Genomic DNA, 20,547 nt, shown 5'->3' on the forward strand with positions numbered 1-20,547 from the left:
AACTGAAACCGAGAGACTGTTTGGAATTGGTTTTTGGGAAGGAATATATTGAACAGGCTGGCAGAAAATCTATCTGTTGGGATTTACCAATTTCTTTTTAATAGAGAAAACAGTAAAAAGGGACAGTTTGAAAGCTAAAATTTTTGTTTTATTTCAAAGCAGCAAATGCTAAGCAGAATACCTACTGTATATATTATAAGCCTAGCAGGGCATACTTTTAAATGCAACCACTGTAGAGCATTTTATCTTTTCCTATTGGCAGGCGTATTTTAACTGGGGAAGATAAATATGTGAACTCAATGATTACGGCAGCTTTAAATCTTTACTCAGTGAAGACTTTTACTTGGTGAAAAATGGCAAAATCATGTTTTGCTCCTATAAAGCTCTGTTGCCTTTTGCAATATATTTTTCTTTCATTCTTTTTTTAAAGAGAGGGTGTGCCTTAATACATATACATCTGTTTCTTGGTCGAGCTAGTGTGTGATGAAATACTGTAATATTTAAAATATGAAATGAATTTTCACAAAATGAGCATCTATAGTCCATTCCTACTTCTCAGCAATGTTTTTAAAAATGATACATTCTTCTTCTCCAATGCACTTGCAAGGAGAGTCCAGGATGGGTAATTCTCAATCTGATTGGTCGGGACTGAGTTTAATTTAAATATTAGGGAGTCACCGCCCCCTTAGCCCCTCAGTCTAAAAACTCAGTCGCAGTAAAAGGGACTTTGAGTTTGTTCTCCGTTCTTTTTTTTTTTGTTTTTGTTTTACAATAAGTTTTATTAATAAAATTTACTAATATATTTTTTTCTCTCTTCTGCTTTTGTCTTTCAGGTGCAGCAGGGGGATTGGATTTCCTCGGGCAGTCAGGGTTTAAACCTCCAGAGGGTTTGCTCTGCCAGCTGCTGCTCCTCTGTGATTCTCCCCACATTGAAAAGGGCCTGTGGGAGACAGAGAGAGCCCCCGGGCTGTCTGCTTCCGTGGCAGCGCCCGGTAGCCGAGGGGGTGACTGACGCCTCGGGGGGGTCCGCCCCTCCCGGCGCGAATAGGTCACAGGCCGCCTGTCGCTTCGGACAGGGGCCTCCTGAAGGGCTTCACAAGCGCCCCCCCCCCCCCACCGCTCCGCGCTATCTTGGTTAGCGCTACGAACCCGACTGCCAGCTGAGAGGAGCGATCGGCAGCGGCGAGGCTCAGTGGGGGAGCCGACGAAAGACAAGCCGGAGGGCGGGAGAGCTTTGCTTCCCGCCCATTTCCATGGCAACGGCCCGGCGGCCATCTTGGGAGGCCGCAATGAGCCGAACGGCCCCTGACGCGCCCATTTGTATCCAGGGTTGCCAAGGCAACGGCCCGGTGGCCATTTTGGAGGCACATCGGCCGAGAGAGCTGCTTCGCGCCCAAATGTATCAAGGGTTGCCATAGCAGCAGGCCGTTACTGCTCTAGCCAGGCTGCCCCCTCCCCAGTGCCGGTGAGGGGCTTTTCCCATTGGCTCAGCTTCTGAAGGCCATATTTCGGTTACAAAGACACGCAGGCGCTTTTCTGCCCTGTCCTCGTGTCTCTTGCCGGTGGTGTGTGAGCAGAGTCGTTTTCTTCACCTCGCAGATTGCTAATTGTGAGTTGTTTTGAATCCATGGCTGATCAAACGGTCCAGGCCGGGGAGGAGGCCGGTGCCAACAGGCCCAGTACCCCCAAGGAGAGGGCTTCCAAGTCCAAATCTAAATCTTCCCAGGGGGCTTCGCTTAGAGAAGCGGAGAAGCGCATCAAAGCGCTTGAAAAACAGCTTGAGGCCTCCCAGAGATCTTCTGCATCGGCTGCTCAGCCTTTAGGTGCCATTCCCCCGCCAGCCTCCCCCATTTTCACCTCAGGGGTTGTAGGCTCGGCCTCTGAAAGGGATTGGTCACCAGAGAGGCCTTTCCAATCCTCCATTTCTCCCAGGCCAGAGGCCCTCGCGTTTGGAAAGCAAGCCACGTGGCCCTGCACATTTGCTGCCCCACAGCCTATCCATCCACAAGGTGGGCAGTCACAAGCAGCCACATTCACCCCCACGGCAGCTGGATTACGCACTGCGCAGGATGCCTGGCAGAGTATGCCCCAGGCCCTGCAGGACTTAATTGTTAGTGCATATACTCAGGGGCAGGCTAGTGTGGCTCAGCAACAGCAGCTACCAGCAGATCCTGCTCCACCTAGATTCAGGGACCCCTGGACAGCTCCAGCCACTCAATCCATGCTGGAGTCCAAAGATGATGATGAATTTTCCAGGGATGAGTTCAGCGAGGCGGAGGAGGACTTATCCGGAGATGAACAACCACCTGAACTGCCTGCATTGCCCGGTTTGTTCAAATCCTCCCTCTTCAGGACTTTGCTGAACAAGGCAAAAATGACCATTGACCAGGCGGGAGAGGGAGGTCAGGGAGCTCCTTCCGCTCTGGGTCAGCCTGCAGGGGGCCTGTTTGTGTTTCCACAGCAGGAGACTGTCAATGTCCCATCATCCCACTTGTTCCTAGAGACAGTACAGCGCCCATGGGAGAACCCTGCGACACCCCAGGGCCCGTCTAACCTGGACAAGCGCTTCTACACCTTCGACCAGGCCATGGAGGATCTCCTAGAGCTACCCATAGTGGACAAACCAGTAACCGGCCTGGTCTCGAATGCCCTTGTTCCTTCGGAGTCTCAAGAAGGATTAAAGGCTGAGGACAAGAGGGCGGACAATGTCATTCGCAGGACTCATCAGATGTCAGCGTGGGCTGTAAGGGCTGCTTCTGCGGCCTCCTTCTTTAATCGAGCTACGCTCCTCTGGATAAAAGACATCCAGTCCAGAGTTGATCCCCAGGATGCGAGGCTGCGCCAGGACCTGAACAAACTGCTGGCAGCCACAGAGTTTTCCGCAGACGCAACAGTTAATGCCGCTAAGTTCGCGTCCAGAGCAATGGCCTCGTCGGTCGCCTCCCGCAGACTCATCTGGCTGAGGAATTGGCAGGCCGATGTCAAATCAAAATGGGCCCTTGCTTCTTCATTGTTCAAGGGCAAGAAGCTCTTTGGAGAGATCTTGGACGACGTATTGGTGGAGGACAGGGACAAGAAAAAGGTCATGCCCAACTCCAGCAAAAAGCAGGGAAGGCGCTTTACCCCATACCAACGGAGGCAGCCCTTTCGGAATGACCTCTCCTCGGCCAATAACCAAAGGTCGAGGTCCTACGTTCCAGGATCCTTTGGCCAGGGTTCCTTTCGTTCGGACAGGAGCCAGCAATTCGATCGCGGATCCTTCCAGGGCCGCCGCCCGTTTAGAGGTTCCGGCAGGGGGTTCAGGAAAACCAAATGACTCTCCTATGGACATTCCTTTGGACGGCCGGCTAATCCATTTCTCAGACGTCTGGACAAACACCTCATCGGACCCATGGGCGACTGCCACGGTCTCACAAGGCCTGCAGATCGAGTTTCTTCACCCTCCACCTTGCCGCTTTCTACCTTGTCGTGCCCCCTTGGATATTTCCAAGAGGAGACTCCTCTACCAAGAGGTGTCCCACCTGTTGGAGATAGGAGCAATCGAGGAGGTCCCCCTACTTCAACAGGGTATGGGTTTCTACTCGGCGATCTTCGTGGTCCCGAAGTCTTCAGGAGGGGCACGTCTCATACTGAACCTTCGGCGGCTAAACCGCTATGTAAAGTACAGGAGGTTCAGAATGCATTCTCTGCGTTCCATTCTGGCCGCCATCCGCCAAGGGGACTACATGACGTCCATAGACCTAAAGGAGGCCTACCTCCATGTCCCCATTTTTCGGCCTCACCGTCAATATCTGCGTTTCAACCTAGATGGGGCCCACTTTCAATTCAGGGCCATGCCTTTCGGGCTTTCATCGGCCCCAAGATCCTTCACGAAGCTGCTGGATGTCCTGTCGGCAGGTCTCAGGCAGCAATCGGTGCGCCTGATGGCTTATCTAGACGACATCGTGATTCTGTCCAGGACAAGAGACCTTGCTTTTCAGGACTTATATCTAACCATACAGACGCTCCAGGATCATGGCTTTTCGGTCAACTTCGACAAGAGCCACTTGACTCCCACGACTCGTCTAGATCACCTGGGGACCAGCATAGACTCCAGGAGGGGCCTTGTCTTCCTGTCCCAGGAGAGGCAGTCCACCATCAGGGAGCTCGTGCGGAGCCTGGCATCACAGCGATACCCCAGACTCTCCTTCCTGTCCAAACTTCTCGGTACACTGGTTTCATGTATCGATGTCATCCCATGGGCCAGGTATCACCTACGGACTCTACAATGGTTCCTTTTGCCATTCCAGAGGAAGAAGATCAGCCATTCCCACCTACAAGTCCATCTCGACTCAGAGGTTCGACGGTCCTTACGGTGGTGGGTATCCCCAGCTCTATCAAGAGGTTCCCTTTTTCTGGAACGATACCTTCTCACGGTGACAACAGACGCCAGCTTGACGGGGTGGGGAGCCCATCTTTCCTCGAATCTGGCCCAGGGCCTTTGGAATCCATCGGACCTGAGGGAGGTGAACATCAACTTCCTGGAGTTGAAGGCGGTGTCCCTGGCTCTCCTCAGTTTCGCAGACCTGGTCAGGGGTCAGCATGTCCTAGTTCGGACCGACAACGTCTCCACCCGGTCTCACATCAACAGACAGGGGGGGACACGGTCTCGACGACTGATGAGGGAGTCGGAGTCCCTACTCAGGTGGGCGGAGGCCAACCTTGCTTCCCTGTCAGCGGAGCACATCTCAGGGGTGGAGAATGTGTGCGCGGACTGGCTGAGCCGGGAGACCCTGGATCCAGGGGAGTGGCAGCTGGATCCCGCTGTTTTTCAGGACATTGTTCAAAGGTTCGGGAGGCCACTCTTGGACCTGTTTGCCACTCAGAGCAACTCTCAGCTCCCGCGCTTCTTCTCCCGCTTCCCGACCCCGGGTGCGGAGGGGGTCGACGCCCTTCGAATTCAGTGGCCACCGGGTCTTCTGTACGCATTTCCACCGATCTCCATCATCCCCAGAGTAATGCGGAAGATTCTGGAGCAACGAGCGGAGGTGCTGTTGCTGGCTCCTTACTGGCCTCGCCGCATTTGGTTTGCGGACTTGATGCAACTGTCCGTGTCACCCCCCTGGAGGATCCCGGATCACCGGATCTCCCTCTCGCAGGGCTCAATCTCCCACCCAGAGCCTCAGTGGTGGCAGCTGACCGCGTGGAGATTGAGCGGCAACATCTAAAGCGTCAGAATTTGCCAGATACAGTTATCAACACGATTCAGGCTGCTCGCAGGCCTTCGACAAGACGAATCTACCAGGCAACCTGGGCTTCCTTTTCCAGGTTCTGTGAGGAGCGGGAGGTGGATCCACAAGAAGCTTCCCCTCCCTTGGTCTTAAGCTTTCTTCAGTCAGGCCTAGAAAAAGGACTCGCGCCTAACACCTTGCGCCGTCATGTGGCCGCCTTATCCACAATCATAGGTGGAGACAGTTACCGTTCCCTCGCCAGACACCCTTGGATCAGGGACTTCCTGAAAGGGGCCACCAACATCAGGCCACCACCAATACATCGGTTTCCTTCCTGGGATTTGTCGTTGGTACTCCATGCCTTAACGGGTCCCCCATTCGAACCGTTTCGCCATATATCGCTCAGAATGCTAACACTCAAGACTGCCTTCTTGGTGGCAATTACTTCTGCCAGGAGGGTCTCTGAGATTGCAGCTTTCTCTACCAGAGAGGACCTCTGCAGGTTTCACCCCGATAGAGTTGTATTGAGACTGGACCCAGCCTTTCTTCCTAAGATCAATTCCACCTTTCACAGGGCACAGGAGGTAGTGCTTCCGGACTTCTGTAGCCATGGGACTCACCCTTCGGAGCTGCGGTGGCATAAGCTCGATGTGAGACGAGCTTTGAAGATTTATATCCGCAGGACTCAGGACTTCAGGACTTCGGAGGCTTTATTCGTCTCCTTTGCAACTAGAACCTTGGGCACCAGAGTCTCTTCTAGGACAATAAGCCGCTGGTTGTGTGATTGCATCAGAGAGGCTTACCGATCTAAGGGATCACCTGTTCCACAGGGACTTACTGGACATTCCACACGCAGCACGGCTACTACAGCGGCCTGGAGAACCCAGGCTTCACTGGAAGACATTTGTAGGGCAGCCACTTGGGCAGCTCCGTCCTCATTTGTCAGACACTATCGAATTGACTCCTTTGCCTCTGCGGAGGCAGCTTTCGGGAGGAGGGTATTACAGCGGGTGTGTTCCTTTTCTGAGCCCCCGGTCCGATCTTCTCCCTCCCTTAGTTAATGTCTTGGGTATATCCCATCCTGGACTCTCCTTGCAAGTGCATTGGAGAAGAACCGTTGAAACTTACCTGAACGGTCTTCTCGATGCACTGCAAGGAGAGTCCAGACCCGCCCGAATTCGGGACCGGGGTTACGGTTAGAAGGTTATCTTACATGGTTTAATAAAGTTTGTTAGTTTTACTGCTCCTTCGTTTTCTTTAGACTGAGGGGCTAAGGGGGCGGTGACTCCCTAATATTTAAATTAAACTCAGTCCCGACCAATCAGATTGAGAATTACCCATCCTGGACTCTCCTTGCAGTGCATCGAGAAGACCGTTCAGGTAAGTTTCAACGGTTCTTCTCTCTAATGTGCTGACATCCTGGCTCTTCTCCATATAGAGTTTGTACGGATGATGTCTCGCTGAGAAAAACAAGCAGCAATGTAAGAATGAAGTGCCTTGAGAAGGACAACTGCCATATATTCCAGCTTCAATCAATCCAGTCATTGGGAGAGAAGGCAGCAAAGAATTTCCCACATATCCTGTGTTTTCTGCCTGGAACCAAGCAGCTATTCCTAAAATCCAGAGAGTTAGACAGCTTCAATAACTTTAAGATGTTGTTGACATTAACCAGAGGAATACCAGATTTCTGTGTTAAACGTGGCCATGAACATTAACTCCAACTTCTCATAGATATCAGATGCCATATCTTGTTAAATATTTGCTGTAACACTGAACTTCCACTTTGTTCATTTCAAGCAGGCTTAACCAACAAATCTCCCTAATTTTTCTGTGTGTATTTGTGAAAATATTCCAAATATCTCTGTTCTACTATAAGAAGGCCTGTTTCTTTTTATTTGTTCTTCCCCAACAGCTGTTTTCTGTTTCAAAATATATTTTGCTTTCCACTGTGGCATAAATATTATTTCCTCATTTCTGATATACCATATAAAGTCATAAACACTTAGAAATGAAGGCAAATATATGTGTCCCAGGATAACAATGAGAAATTGAATTTGGGTCGCTCACCAGAACCAGAGATTTACTGGAGTAAAGAGTAAACTTCTGGGCCTATTGACCAATCCAAATTCGACTTTGCATCATAAACTCTTTTTCCTGAGCAGGATAGAAATGCAAAGGGGTTGACTTATGGCCCCAAATAGAATTACTAGGACCTAGATAGGCACTTGGTTACTCTTAAATCAGTTTTAATGTCTGAATAAAGCTGATGATACAAAAAATGTTGAGTCCATAGGAAATAGCATCTGTGATCCAGAAGGGCAGGGGTGTGCTGCTGCCAGGATGGGGGGAGGGAACGCAGTGGAGTAGCAGAAATGGAGCTCCACCCCAGAGCACCCAATTTGCACTGAAAGATGTTGAAAGAAAATGCAGGACGTCCTGCATAAGCCATGGCCACAGTGTGGTAGTAAAATTTTTGATAGCCCTTCATTGCAGAGGGTTATCTATTTTGAGGGAGCTGGAATGCTAAAGGATATAACTACAGTACTGTTTCTTTCGTCTGATTCCATGATATACGTCTTCCAAGCACTCCATGAAAACACATGCTTCTTTAGATTGCCCTCTACCATGCCAGAGTACATGACAATGGATAAGTCACAGGAGAACCAATTCTGATTGAATGTTAGAAAAAATATGCTAACCGTAAGAACAGATTTGTAGTGGAACCAATAACTCAGAGGAAGGTAGACTCCTTTTCACTGGTTATGCTCCAGCAAAGACATTGATTTGTATGAGATGCTTTAACTTGGTTTCCTGCATGGAGGAAACTCAATGACTAAATGTGCCCTTCTGGACCTATGATAAAAATATATGAATCTATTGTATTAGTAATTTTGTATTGTATTGCTAATTTTTAATCTTCTGGAGAACCCTAGAAATTCTTGGGACCTTGCTAGAACTCTCACACACACACACACAAACACAAACACACACACACACACACACACACACACAAAGTTGAACTAGCTTTCCTATTGTGTCTTTGAAAATGTACAGCCTACGGGGAATGTAGAATGAGCTTTATGATGCACTCAGACACCCAAACCCAGCATGATGTCCTAAATATGTGTGCATCTAAATGTTTCACAATTTCAGAATGATTTCATAGCAGACTAATAAAAGTCTGTGAAGTTAGGGATTCTAGAAAAATCCAAATTAAAGCGCTCCCAAAACATATGTAGTCCCTTCCTGAATACATTGAGCAATGAAAAGTAACTGCATTGTCAAACTCATCTTCCTGCTCCCATTTTTATAACTATCAGAATCTCCCTCCTGTAATTTAAGTTCATTTTCAATAACAACAGAAACAGGTCTTGATTTTTTGATTACAAATTGAATATGAACTAGCAATATCATATTTGAGGAGTCATATCCTGCTCACCTTTTATTCTGAAGGACAAGCAACCTTGTTCTTTCCATTCCTATTCTTCAGATGTCATTTCTAGCCTTGTAGTCTATCCTGGTTTTCTTTGAACATGTTTCAGTTTATCTGAAACTTTCAGTGGGAATGCAGATGATGGAAGAATTTCTTCCTATTACCCATAATAATTTGGTTATGCATTTGCCTTTTTATAGCCAGATGAACTGCTGATTCATGTTCAGCTTCTAATCAACTACTGTTCCAAAAACTGCTGCATAAGTATTATAAACAAGTCAATACTTTTCTTTCCTATAATTACATATTTTGTTTTTGCAGTGAAGAATTTTGGCATTTGTCTCTGTTGAATTTTATTAATTCTTAGCCTGAATTAATCTGAAAGTTTGTTCTGACTTTTATTTTCTTTGTAATTATCCTTCCCTGTCCTGTATCATCTGCTAATTTAATAAGCCTACATGTGCATGTTACTAATAAAACATTATTTATTTTACAAGTTTTATTAATGCAAGTTAATAAAAATACAGCCCCTCCTAGTTTGAGGAAGAACCTTTGATAAACACTTTCTGAATACAATTTTCAGGTACATATGAATCTATTTATTATGCTATTACTCCACATTTCTCTAGCTTGCTAATTAGAATGTTGTTCAGTGCTTTTATTGAATGCCTTGCTGAAATAATACTATGTCTTCAGTATTTCCATGATAATATAAAGAAGTTAATTGATCAGAGTTAAAGTTAGTCTGAAAAATTTCTTTTGGTAAATCCAAAGAGAGTAATTTCTCTGCAGATAAAGCTTTTTATGATCTGCTCTAGAATCAATATAACTCTGATTGGTCTATGATTCCTGGGTTTCTCCTTTTTCTTTTGGAAGGTTATAGACTTCTCTAGTGATCTGATATTTGAGTCACTCCCAAGACTATAGGAAGTATACAAAGTACACTCAAAGTTAGTATAGGTAATCCTTAATAAATCTCATTTAGTGATTGTTCGAAGTTACAACAGCACTGACAAAAGTGACGTGACAGTTTTTCCTACCTATGATCATTGCAGCATCCTCATGGTCATGTATTCAAAATTTAGACCCTTGGCAACTAACTCATATTTATTATGGTTTTAGGGTCCTGTGATCATATGTATTTCAGATACGTTTCTATCTAGTTTCTTCTTAAAACCCCCCAGTGATGGAGCACCCACAATTTCTGAAATCTAGCTATTCCTTTTTCCTAAAACCACTGATACTGAGAGCTTTCTTATATTGCATTTATAGAAGTGATTTATTAAAATTCTGAAGAATATTATTATTATATTTATGGGATACATTTGAAGAACTAAAGATCAAGATTATTAAAAGTAAAGAGATAGAATACAAAGTTGTTTTATTTGATCAAGGTTAAAATAGATATGTTGTTATCTCTAGTAATCTTTAGTGGACTCATACAGAACAGGAGCGAATGCAAAGTTTTAAGGTTTTGTTTAGAAACCTTAGTTGAGATATGAGAAGAAGTGATCATTTGTTGTATTTTTAAGAGAAGATGGTAAGTTACATTTCTTTTCTAGAATCTTTTTTTTCTTTTCTCACACCAGACCTGCAATGAGGATGAAGATGGCAATAATAATTTAAGTGCAAATACACATTAGCATGACAGGTACACACACTGATTAAAGCAATAAAATGATGAGTGAATGCCTTGCTTTAATTTTAAAATTTCTCATTAGGCATGATTCCCATTGTTACAGAAATTAACAATGGACCAAATTTTGACATAGCACTTTGTTCTCTTTCCAAATGCACCCCTCCTGCTGTCTCTGGGATCAGAATTCTTCATAGAGCATCATCCTAATTTTATTTTAGATTTTACATTAATTTTTTTATATAAACTGGTTTTTAATTTTTGTTGCATTTCCATCATCCATGGTTTACCTAAATACAGCAGTTTCCTCTATTACTGTATACCTAACTAATAGATTCTTGAAGATGAATCCCAAGGGATTATGACTAGTAAAGAGAACATTCATATTTTATAGCTTAAATTTGCACTCCGTTTGCACTCCGTTTTTTTAAACAGAATGGAACCATTTATCAAATTTTAAAAAAATTAAAGCAATGGATATTCTAGTGTACACAGTATTCCTATCTGTACTGCATGTTGGAAGATCTGTTTTTTAACAGATGAACCTGCCATATATTCATACAGCTGAGCTCATAAATTTACATATCCTTGTAGAACTTATGATTTCCTGGCCATTTGTCAGAGAATATGAAGGATAACACAAAACCCTTTTTGTCACTCATGGTTAATGTTTGGCTGAAGCCATTTATTGTCAATCAACTATGTTTACTCTTTTTCAATCATGACAACAGAAACTACTCAAATGAATCTAATCAAAAGTTTACATACCCTGATAACATACACACAGGTTGACACAAAGAGGTGTGAATCAGGGATGGGCTCCAATTTACCTCGCTGCTGGTTCACTCCCTCTTGCACGGACATGCGCAATAATAAAAAATCTAAACATAATAATAAAAAACAAAGCTGGAAAAAAGATGGTGACTACATGCAGTGCCGAAACTCGGCTTCTGTGCATGCTCGGAAGGAAAAAACAATTTACAAAAAAATTCAAAAAGAAAGTGGCACCCACAGACCTCATCTCACCGGTTCAGTGTAAAATGTATCAAAGAAAAAAAAGGGAGTTCAATTGCCATTGAGGTTTGGAAGGTTTACAATGAAAATATCTGCGCACACTCACGTTTATTTATCTATTTTATTTATTTGTCAAATATATAGTAGTTTGTATAAATATACGTAAAAAGTAACAATAAAAGAGGACAGTGGGCACAGTGGTGCACCTATGCATGCCCCTTATAGATCTTGGAAAGCGGGAAAGGTCAACTATTGACAGTCTTAAGGTTTTACAGTTTTTGAGGGTTTGGGGAAGAAACCAGAGTCAAGCAGTGCATTCCAGGCATTGATCACTCTATTGCTGAAGTTGTATTTTCTGCAGTCGAGTTTTGAGTGAGTGGTTTACATTTAGTTTGAATCTGTTCCGTGATCGTGTACTGCTGCGGTTGAAGGTGAAGGACCTTTTGGTATATGATTTTATGAACTACATTTAGATGGGAGAAAATTGTTGCAAAAATATCCAGCTAGTGAACCATACAGTATCCAAAGAAAAAACTTGATCTGTGATCCCTGACTCTCACCCTTCTTTGAATAAAAATTCCAGTTGCAGGCATAGGAAATATAGAAACAAAAAATAAAAATGCAAAAATAGGTCATGCGAAAAATCTAGGATTTTAACGTTTGGAGTAACAGATCCCCTCCCCCCACGAAAAAAAATGCCCCAAACTTTTAAAAGGCTGAAAACGGTTCAAGAGGGCACTGAAGTACATGTAGAACTCCGACAAGAAGGCGCGGGGTTAAAAGAGGCAACCGAGGCCATAGCAACTTCCTTCGGAGCCCGAAGGCCTGAGGAAGGGACATCAAGTAAGCCACTGTTCGTGCCCTCTCGTCGCTATGGAAACGGACGGGACGGGTGTGATAGTACGCAGTGAGGTCACAGGGGGAGGGAGCGAGACACGTAGGCGCGAGATGAAGGCGTAATCCGCGGTGGCCACTCGCGGGACTCGAGCGCTCCGAGGGGGGGAAGAGGAGCGAAAGGGGCCAGAAGGTGCGCGTGCTCGCTCTCCCAGGGTCCAGAAGGCCGCTTTGAGAACCGCGGGCGCGAAAAAGAGGGAACAGAAGGCCGCTCGCTTGAGGGAATTGAAAGGTGAAGCGCGCGAGCGCGCGCGCCTCCTCGGGGTGCGAGAGGAAAGAGAGCCCCCCCCCCTCGCCGGGGAAACCAAGCCGGGACAGGCAGCGGAGCCGGGGGAAAGAGACCCACGCAAGCCGATTGGGTAGACGACCTTTTAAGGGACGCCCTCCCACCAATCAGGACCGTCAAAGAGGGGGAAAAAAGAGAGTTTGCCAGCCCGCGGGCGTGTCCTTTTTGTAACCTCCCCTCCAATCGGAGCAGCGACAGTCGCGGCTGAAGCCGGAGCAGCGCGCCAATCGCGGGCCAGCCAGTACTCGAGAGCGCGGAGTCGGGGATGTCCTACAAGCCTATCGCGCCTGCCCCCACCAGCTCAGGAGCCGCCGGCACCAGCAGCAGCAGCAGTAGTGCCAGTCCCGCCCCCGGAGCCCCGCCGGTCGGTAAGAGCCCCCGCCTGCCCGCCCGCCCGCTGCTCTCTTCCCGCGCCCGAGTAGGGCTGGCCGGCTGGAAGCCGAACGGGGCGGAAGGCTACGCGGCGGAGTCGCCTGGGGTCAGTAGCCGGCCTCAGAGGGTTGCTTCACCTCCCTCCCCTCCGCCCTTTTCCTGGCAGGTTTTGCCTGGGCCTTCCAGAGCAGCTGGATAAGACTGGCTGGGTGGAGGAGGGGGGGCGTTCAGAAAAGGGAAGGGAAAAGAAAAAAGCCGGGTTGTATTAGAATAGGAAAGGAAACAAAATGAACATATACTTTAAACAAAAGGGGAGGGGAACCTAAGGCGATTAATATATAATAGTATCTTATCACACAGATCCAAAGGGCTGCTGGTTAAAAAGTAAAGCGAACCGGCCCAGAAAAGTGAAAAAGTTTTAACTTCTGGGTGGTAAAAGGTGGAGGATGGGGGAACAAACAGTAGGGAAGCCCAGTTCACAGAGATTTATTTATTTAATACATTTATAATTCCGGACAGCTCCTTCTGGACTCTGGACAGTGTACAACAATTAAAAACAAGACAAATTTATTTTTGTATCTCTTGATTATATTCGGTTGGTGGCACATAATTTGCAGTTTGTCCTAAGAGTAGTAGTGATGCCCATTAAACTCGGTTGGATTTCTGTTTGAGCAATATCAAGGTTGCGTAATATCAGGTGAATCACGTTTTGCTAGGTTAGCAGTACACTAGAGTTTAATTGAAAAATAAGAACAAAGGAGGATAAAGTTACGATTTTAACTTATAACTCTGGCTAACTAATTTGGACATATCGTAGATGACTGGCAGTGGCCAGGAAAGAAGCAATTTCATATCCATGAGGAATGGAACTGGAGCCTGGGGTTTGCATTTCTTGTCAGTTTTTCTGTAAAGAGTATTCTGAATGGATGCTCCCTAGGATCTGGTTACCATGTTTAGGAGCAGAAATTATTTTTTTTCCTAGTACACAGACTACTAACTCTGCTCTTTGTATATATCTTGACTTGGGTGCAAAAAGTTCCTGGTGGTATTAGTTGTGCTGATACCCTCCATCATATACTTATACTTCTTTTGGCATACTTGAGTCTAGTTTTCAAGATAAATATTGGAATGAATGAATGTATATGCTTGAAAAAGATTATTGACTTCCTGATTGTGTAATTACAGGATGTTAATTATTCATAAATGGGTGTGTAAACTAGAACACAACAGGAACAGTTTTAGCTCAGTAATGAAGTATGTTCTTTGCATAAAGGACATTCAGGTTTCAGGCCATGATATCCAGTTTGATTTCATAATACTTTTATTAAACTCCACAATTAAAAATATAAAAACTAATATAAAAAGGAAAAATTAGTGAAGGAAAAAAGAAACAAGAATGTAACAAAGAAAAGATATAGATATATGTAATCTATATCAATACTTGCAATACTTGGTTTCTTTCCATATTAGGTTAAATTTAGCTCTTTAATTGCAATCTTTAGTCCCTTATAGTTCTCTCTAGTGCAGGGGTAGGCAAAGTTGAAGTCCACAAGTCTTTTATGACTTGTGGACTTCAACTCCCAGAATTCGGGCTTCAGTTTGTCCTCTTTAGTTAGTTTTTAGATACCAAATTGAATTATCAGCCACACCATGGACAAATCATGGGCAGCCAGAATAATACTGTTGGATTGGATCAATATATCATTTAAACTTCGTGTATTCTATTAATCCATCGGTTATTAACTGAATACAGTACATGCATGCATCACATATCTGCATAACAAAAGTTTTCCAAGAAAAGAATCAGCAGACTTTCACTTCATAAAATCTTCCTTTTCTAGTTTTCATATTTTTTTGAGTTCAGGGAGGTTAATTGTATGTCTAATTACTGTGCTGATATGGTTGGATTAAAAGCTTGTAAGTGATTTAAAATGGTAGGCACTTGGTGGAAAACACATTGCCTTTATGCTAATCAGAAGTATATGGATGCCATCATTAATAGATATGTTAAAGAAAATTGTATATATTTATAACAATTTTGAAAGACATTTCTTGTGGAAGCAATCTGTACAAAACTATCATCTACAAGGCGAAGCATTAAATGATCTGAACAGAAACCATTCAAAAGCAACTACCATAAGTGAAGTGGTTCAGAAAAGATATTCAAATTGTATGCAATCTTAGTAGGGGCCAACCTCAAGTAGTTATTCTTCTGGATTCCTCTGATCAAAGTACTTGAGTTGCTTTCATACTCCCTTACTTTCTACCACACATTAATTCCAAATGATTCATAGTCTAAAAATACAGTATACTATAAATAGCATAATAATACCCATTTTTCTCAGTTACGGACTTTATATTTCAAGTTTTCTATTTTTAGAAACTTGTCCTGAATAGGTTTAGCAGACCATAATGTGATATAAGAATGATGAGTACTATACCATTTATGTGTACATTTCTACTTTTTACTCGTGTGTGTATCATTTTATAATGGAATTTGCAGGATTCATAAAATAGTGAAATTCTTGTCTACTTTAGAGTGTCAGGCTCACATGGTTAAAATTAGAAAAGCAAGATGAAGTTGACAGACAAGAATAATGTCTGAATTCAGATCAGTTTAGGGTAGCAAGTTCTCAGTAGAAACCCATAAATTTCTGTTTTATATTGGGCTGCCGGAAGTTGAGTTAAAACTCACAAGCTATTGCGGTCAAGACAAAAATGCCAGGGGAAGTTCACATTATTATTTTTTAACTTCTGCTTCCATTTCTTAAAGAAAGCTTGCTGATACTTCCAAGAGATTCTATTCGTTTATTTATTAAGCTTGTACCTTGTCTCAGTCTAGCAAGACAAAATCAGTAGCTCATATACTGTATTAACAAAATATAAACCATCCAAGATACAGTTAAACAATAACACCATAAAACACCAGGAAAAAAAAGTACACAAATAACAAGTGGGGGGAAAGGGAAGCAAAATGAATGGCAGTAGTATAAAGTGAATTGCAGTAGTCAGCCAGATGGTAATGAAGATATGTATTAGCTGAGTCCTTCTGCACCAGGTAAAGGGGACAGTTAGTTTGTCATTCTAGAGAAGATTGCAGTGTCAATATAATATTAGAATCTAGAATAAGAGAGATGACAGGCTGATGCCTAAAATTGAATTTCTTTTCTTTCAATCCTAACAAAGGAATCAAATATTTTAAACATACCAGTAATAAACATGCAAGAACAAGTATTCTATTCAAAGACTGGCAAATAAGTAAAATAAACTAATATCTGCATTCACATACAAGCAGCTGTTTAAAAATGTATGTGTGAATATATTTGCATTTTTAAATAAACTTTCTAGGTTTAGAAAGTATGTAAGCAACATTACACTTGTGTAATGTACATAAATATTGGCCTCGGCTTAGCAAGATGTGTACTAGTCCAGGGAAATTCTATTTTGTTAATGGTGAAAACATTAAATAGTTTACACTTTCAAGAATAAAATTCAGGCTTATATAAATTTGACTACATTCTCCAAATTTAAATTTAGAAACAATTTAATTATAAAATACTTAACATTAAAATAATGGTACTTATTTTAGTATCGTACAGATCCTCTATACAAAATTAATATATTTTAACCAGATGCTGCTTATAAAAATCCTTTCTGGGATCTAGGTTTGGTTTAGTCTTTTCAGCTTTTCATTATTTAAATTATTATTAATTTAAATAAATTAATAAAAAATTAATTATTTAATTTCAGCTTGAATATATTACTCTAATTCATGCATTGGTATACAGTATATTAAAAACCCCTTTCCAAATAAATGTCCCAAAGTTGTAAAGTAACATATTCAGATATATTGTGTAATCATGTGCTATGTCTTTATGATAGAAAGGAGAAATCATGCAATTAACATTGTTCTTTAACTCATGACAAATTGTTCTTTAACTCATGATGAATTGGTTAATCAAATCCTTGAGTTGAAATGAATATTTTAAACACCAAAAACCAACCCTTTATCTAATTGATTGAGGTCTGTTGACCAATTTCCAAGATTAGTATTGTTTTTTATCTATACAAAAGTAGTCACACCCAATTCCCTTTCCCCTATTTTAGATTATGGACAAGTTGCAATAAAACTCTTCCAGATGTGTGATTTATATCATCTGCCCTACAGAATTGTTCAAATAGAAGTTTTGTCATTTGAGAATCAAATTCCCAGGAGCAGTTCAGAAGGCCTATGCTATAAATCTGATTCTATTTTTTTTTTTTCAAAACAACCTCTTAATTTATTCAAAACGAATCCTTCCATTACAGTGATACCACGTCATACGAACTTTTCGAGATACGAACCCTGGGTTTAAGATTTTTTTTGCCTCTTCCGAACTATTTTCACCTTACGAACCCAAGCCGCCGCCGCTGGGATACCCCACCTCCGGACTTCCATTGCCAGCCAAAGGCTCCCCTCGCTGGGAAACCCCACCTCCAGACTGAGGCTCCCCTCCATGGGAAACCCCACCTCCGTACTTCCGTGTTTTTGCGATGCTGCAGGGGAATCCCAGCAGCGCAAAAACGGGCACTTTGCTGGCAACGGAAGTCCGGAGGTGGGGTTTCCCAGTGAGGGGAGCCTCAGGGGAATCCCAGCAGTGCAAAATTGGGCTCTTCAGCTGGCAAAAGGGGTGAGTTTTGGTCTTGTACGCATTAATCACTTTTCCATTGATTCCTATGGGAAACATTGTTTCATCTTACGAACTTTTCACCTTACGAACCTCGTCCCAGAACCAATTAAGTTCATAAGACAAGGTATCACTGTAGTTGTTTCTACAAAGATGAGAGTATTACCCCCTTACAAGAAATTCATGAGCCCCAATAAGCAGCGAACTTAATGCCATCACTTATTTTTCAGCTACCAGTGTTCCATCACCATCTGGTTCTGTCCCTGGAACATCTGCCCCCTTTCGACCTCTCTTCAACGATTTTGGGCCCCCATCTATGGGCTACGTGCAGGTGAGCACATAAAGGAGTGAGGAGGATCTTGCCCATTGATGGAAATAATGGAAGAAGGATCCTGTTTTTGATTTCTGCTGTTGATCTTGCAGGCTATGAAGCCACCAGGTGCACAAGGCTCCCAGAGCACATATACAGATTTGCTTTCTGTAATTGAAGAGATGGGCAAAGAAATACGACCTACATACGCAGGTAGCAAGAGTGCTATGGAACGACTGAAGCGAGGTAGGAAGCATCTTTATCACAGTATATGTGTACCATTACTCACTTATGTGCAGCTATTCAAATTTGTCCTATCAGAGGCTGGCACTAGTTGAAATTTTCAGGCTCCTTGTAAGTTCATATATATGTGGCTGACTTTTCCAGAAGTTCTGCGAACTTACGTCTTTTGAAATATAATGTTGCACAGTGATTAATAGATGACTAATGTGGCAATTTCCAATTAACTCTTCCAAGTCATGACTCTTGAGTTTGTAATTGAAAGTTGGTTTAAAGTTCTAGTCTTGCTCAGGAAAAATGAAGATAACTCCCTAACCCTAAGGCCAATACTCTCAGTATTTCCAGCTGAATCAGTTCTCACTAGTGCAAATAGCTATGCCACAGTAGGAACAGGTAGAACCTGCTAGATTAGAATCTATACCCAGCAGGTATAAACCTAGCTTGTAGGGAACCGTTGATTTGTTTCTGCAAGGAAACTACCTTATGTTGTATACTGCCTTGTACTTTCTGATTTAGTCAAACCCACGTATCTGCATTTTGCCTTCTATCTATGGCGGAAGGTCTTAAGCATAAAACGTATCAGGAAAGACTTAATGAAATCAATCTGTATAGTCTGGAGTACAGAAGGGAAAGGGGGGACATGATCGAAACATTTAAATATGTTAAAGGGTTAAATAAGGTCCAGGAGGGAAGTGTTTTTAATAGTAAAGTGAACACAAGAACAAGGGGGCACAATCTGTGGTTAGTTGGGGGAAAGATCAGAAGCAACATGAGAAAATAATTATTTTACTGAAAGAGTAGTAGATCCTTGGAACAAACTTCCAGCAGACGTGGTTGGTAAATCCACAGTAGCTGAATTTAAACATGCCTGGGATAAACATATATCCATCCTAAGATATATTGATTGATTGATTGATTTTATTTATTAACCAAATTTGTATGCCGCCCCTCTCTGCAGACTCGGGGCGGCTAACAACAGTAACAAAACAATATAAACAAATCTAATATTTAAGTTAATTTAAAAAGAAACCCCAATTTAAGAAACCAATCATACATACAGACATACCATGCATACATTTTTTTAATAAGCCTAGGGGGAAGGGAATATCTCAATTCCCCCATGCCTGACGATACAGGAAATAGTATAAGGGCAGACTAGATGGACCCTGAGGTCTTTTTCTGCCATCAATCTTCTATGTTTCTATCTTCTGATTGATCTTGAATTTTTAATTAATAAGGTATATATAAATGTTTTACTGTACAGTAGAACCCCGACTTACGAGACTAATTGGTTCCGGAAGGAGGCTCGTAAGTCGGAACGCTCGTATGACGAAACATTGTTTCCCATAGGAAACAATGTAAAGTCAATTAATCCGTGCAACAACAAAAAAAAACCGCTGCCACCGAACGCGGAAGTTAGCGTTCGGCTTCAAGAGACAGCTGCGAAGCGGCGCGCGTGTTTTAAAACGTGGCAGCCGGCCTGGGAGGCTCGGGGGAAGCCCCCGAGCCCCCCAGGCTGGCTGCAACCTTTTAAAACACGCGGGATACGAGCGCCAAGGAGCTGTCTCCTGAAGCCGAACGCGGAAGTTAGCGTTCGGCTTCAGGAGACAGCTCCTTGGCGCTCGTATCCCGAATGTGAGCTCGGGAGGCGAACAAAAATGTCGCTCCCCTCCCAGCTCTTATCTCGAGTAGCTCGTAAGTAGAGCTGCTCGTATGTCGAGGTTCCACTCTATATGGAAGATGCTACAGTTGCAAATTCTGTCACATATTTTGTGGTTTGTGTTACTACTTTAAAATCCCTTATTCAGCATATCTTACTCTTGTGACTTTCTTTCTGCAGGTATTATTCATGCCCGGGCACTAGTGAGAGAGTGTCTGGCAGAGACAGAGCGCAATGCCCGCACGTAACACTCGCTTCCTCCTGGCACGACCCTTGGAGGATCCTAGCACTTTCCAGCTAAACAACATTTTAGAATCTGGAGTTTTCCCCTTCCTCTCAAATCTTTCTACCAATCAGTGTCTCAAGTCTTAGAACTGTGATCGCCTCCAAAGACCTTTATAACAATTGGCATCTAAGAATCTGAAGTGTCTCCACTTGCATCACAGAACTTCCCGTCAATTGGCATTTTGGGAATATATATATACAGAACGCGTTCATTGTGCATATCCTTGGTTTACTAGTTGAAATAATTGCTGGTGACAAGTTCTATATCTTTATAAAATACATGGGGTTTTTTGAATAAATAAAAATCTTTAGAATTTGGATTATCTCTTCTTCTTCACTGTGCTTTTCTATTATTTTTTTTAATGTGGTGAGGGAAATATTCTCTTCCTCACTAAAATATTCCTGAAGGGCATATATTGCAAGATACATGCTTCCTTAGTAAAGCAGTATGAAGCCCTCTCTTCCTCTTGCAACAAGAGTCGCAACCGGCGATCACTGAGCCTGTATTGGAAAACTTGTAATAAAATGTTTCTACTCCTA

At 43.2% G+C, this 20,547-nt stretch overlaps 2 protein-coding genes across 4 annotated transcripts in view; both read left to right on the plus strand.

Moving 5' to 3' along the window:
• LOC139158748 (calcium-binding protein 2-like) overlaps nucleotides 1-6,674 on the plus strand; it is a 35,723-nt gene extending 29,049 nt beyond the window's left edge. The window contains exon 6 of the mRNA XM_070736079.1: nucleotides 6,649-6,674. Coding sequence (XP_070592180.1) covers nucleotides 6,649-6,674 — 26 coding nt within the window. The remainder of the gene's footprint in view (nucleotides 1-6,648) is intronic.
• Nucleotides 6,675-12,204: 5,530 nt separating this feature from the next.
• Nucleotides 12,205-20,547, plus strand: CDK2AP2 (cyclin dependent kinase 2 associated protein 2). 3 transcript variants are annotated; one of them, XM_070726587.1, is made up of 4 exons: nucleotides 12,205-12,841; nucleotides 17,743-17,843; nucleotides 17,936-18,068; nucleotides 19,903-20,547. In XM_070726587.1, the coding sequence occupies exons 1-4, from the start codon at nucleotides 12,739-12,741 to the stop codon at nucleotides 19,968-19,970; spliced, it is 405 nt and encodes a 134-aa protein (XP_070582688.1). In that variant the 5' UTR covers nucleotides 12,205-12,738; the 3' UTR covers nucleotides 19,971-20,547. The 3 variants fall into 3 exon arrangements, with proteins under 3 accessions (XP_070582688.1, XP_070582698.1, XP_070582707.1); XM_070726597.1 differs by having other exon boundaries at nucleotides 12,237-12,419; XM_070726606.1 differs by having other exon boundaries at nucleotides 12,267-12,320.

Source organism: Erythrolamprus reginae, chromosome 1, assembly GCF_031021105.1.
Source record: "Erythrolamprus reginae isolate rEryReg1 chromosome 1, rEryReg1.hap1, whole genome shotgun sequence".
Classification (NCBI taxonomy): domain Eukaryota; kingdom Metazoa; phylum Chordata; class Lepidosauria; order Squamata; family Dipsadidae; genus Erythrolamprus; species Erythrolamprus reginae.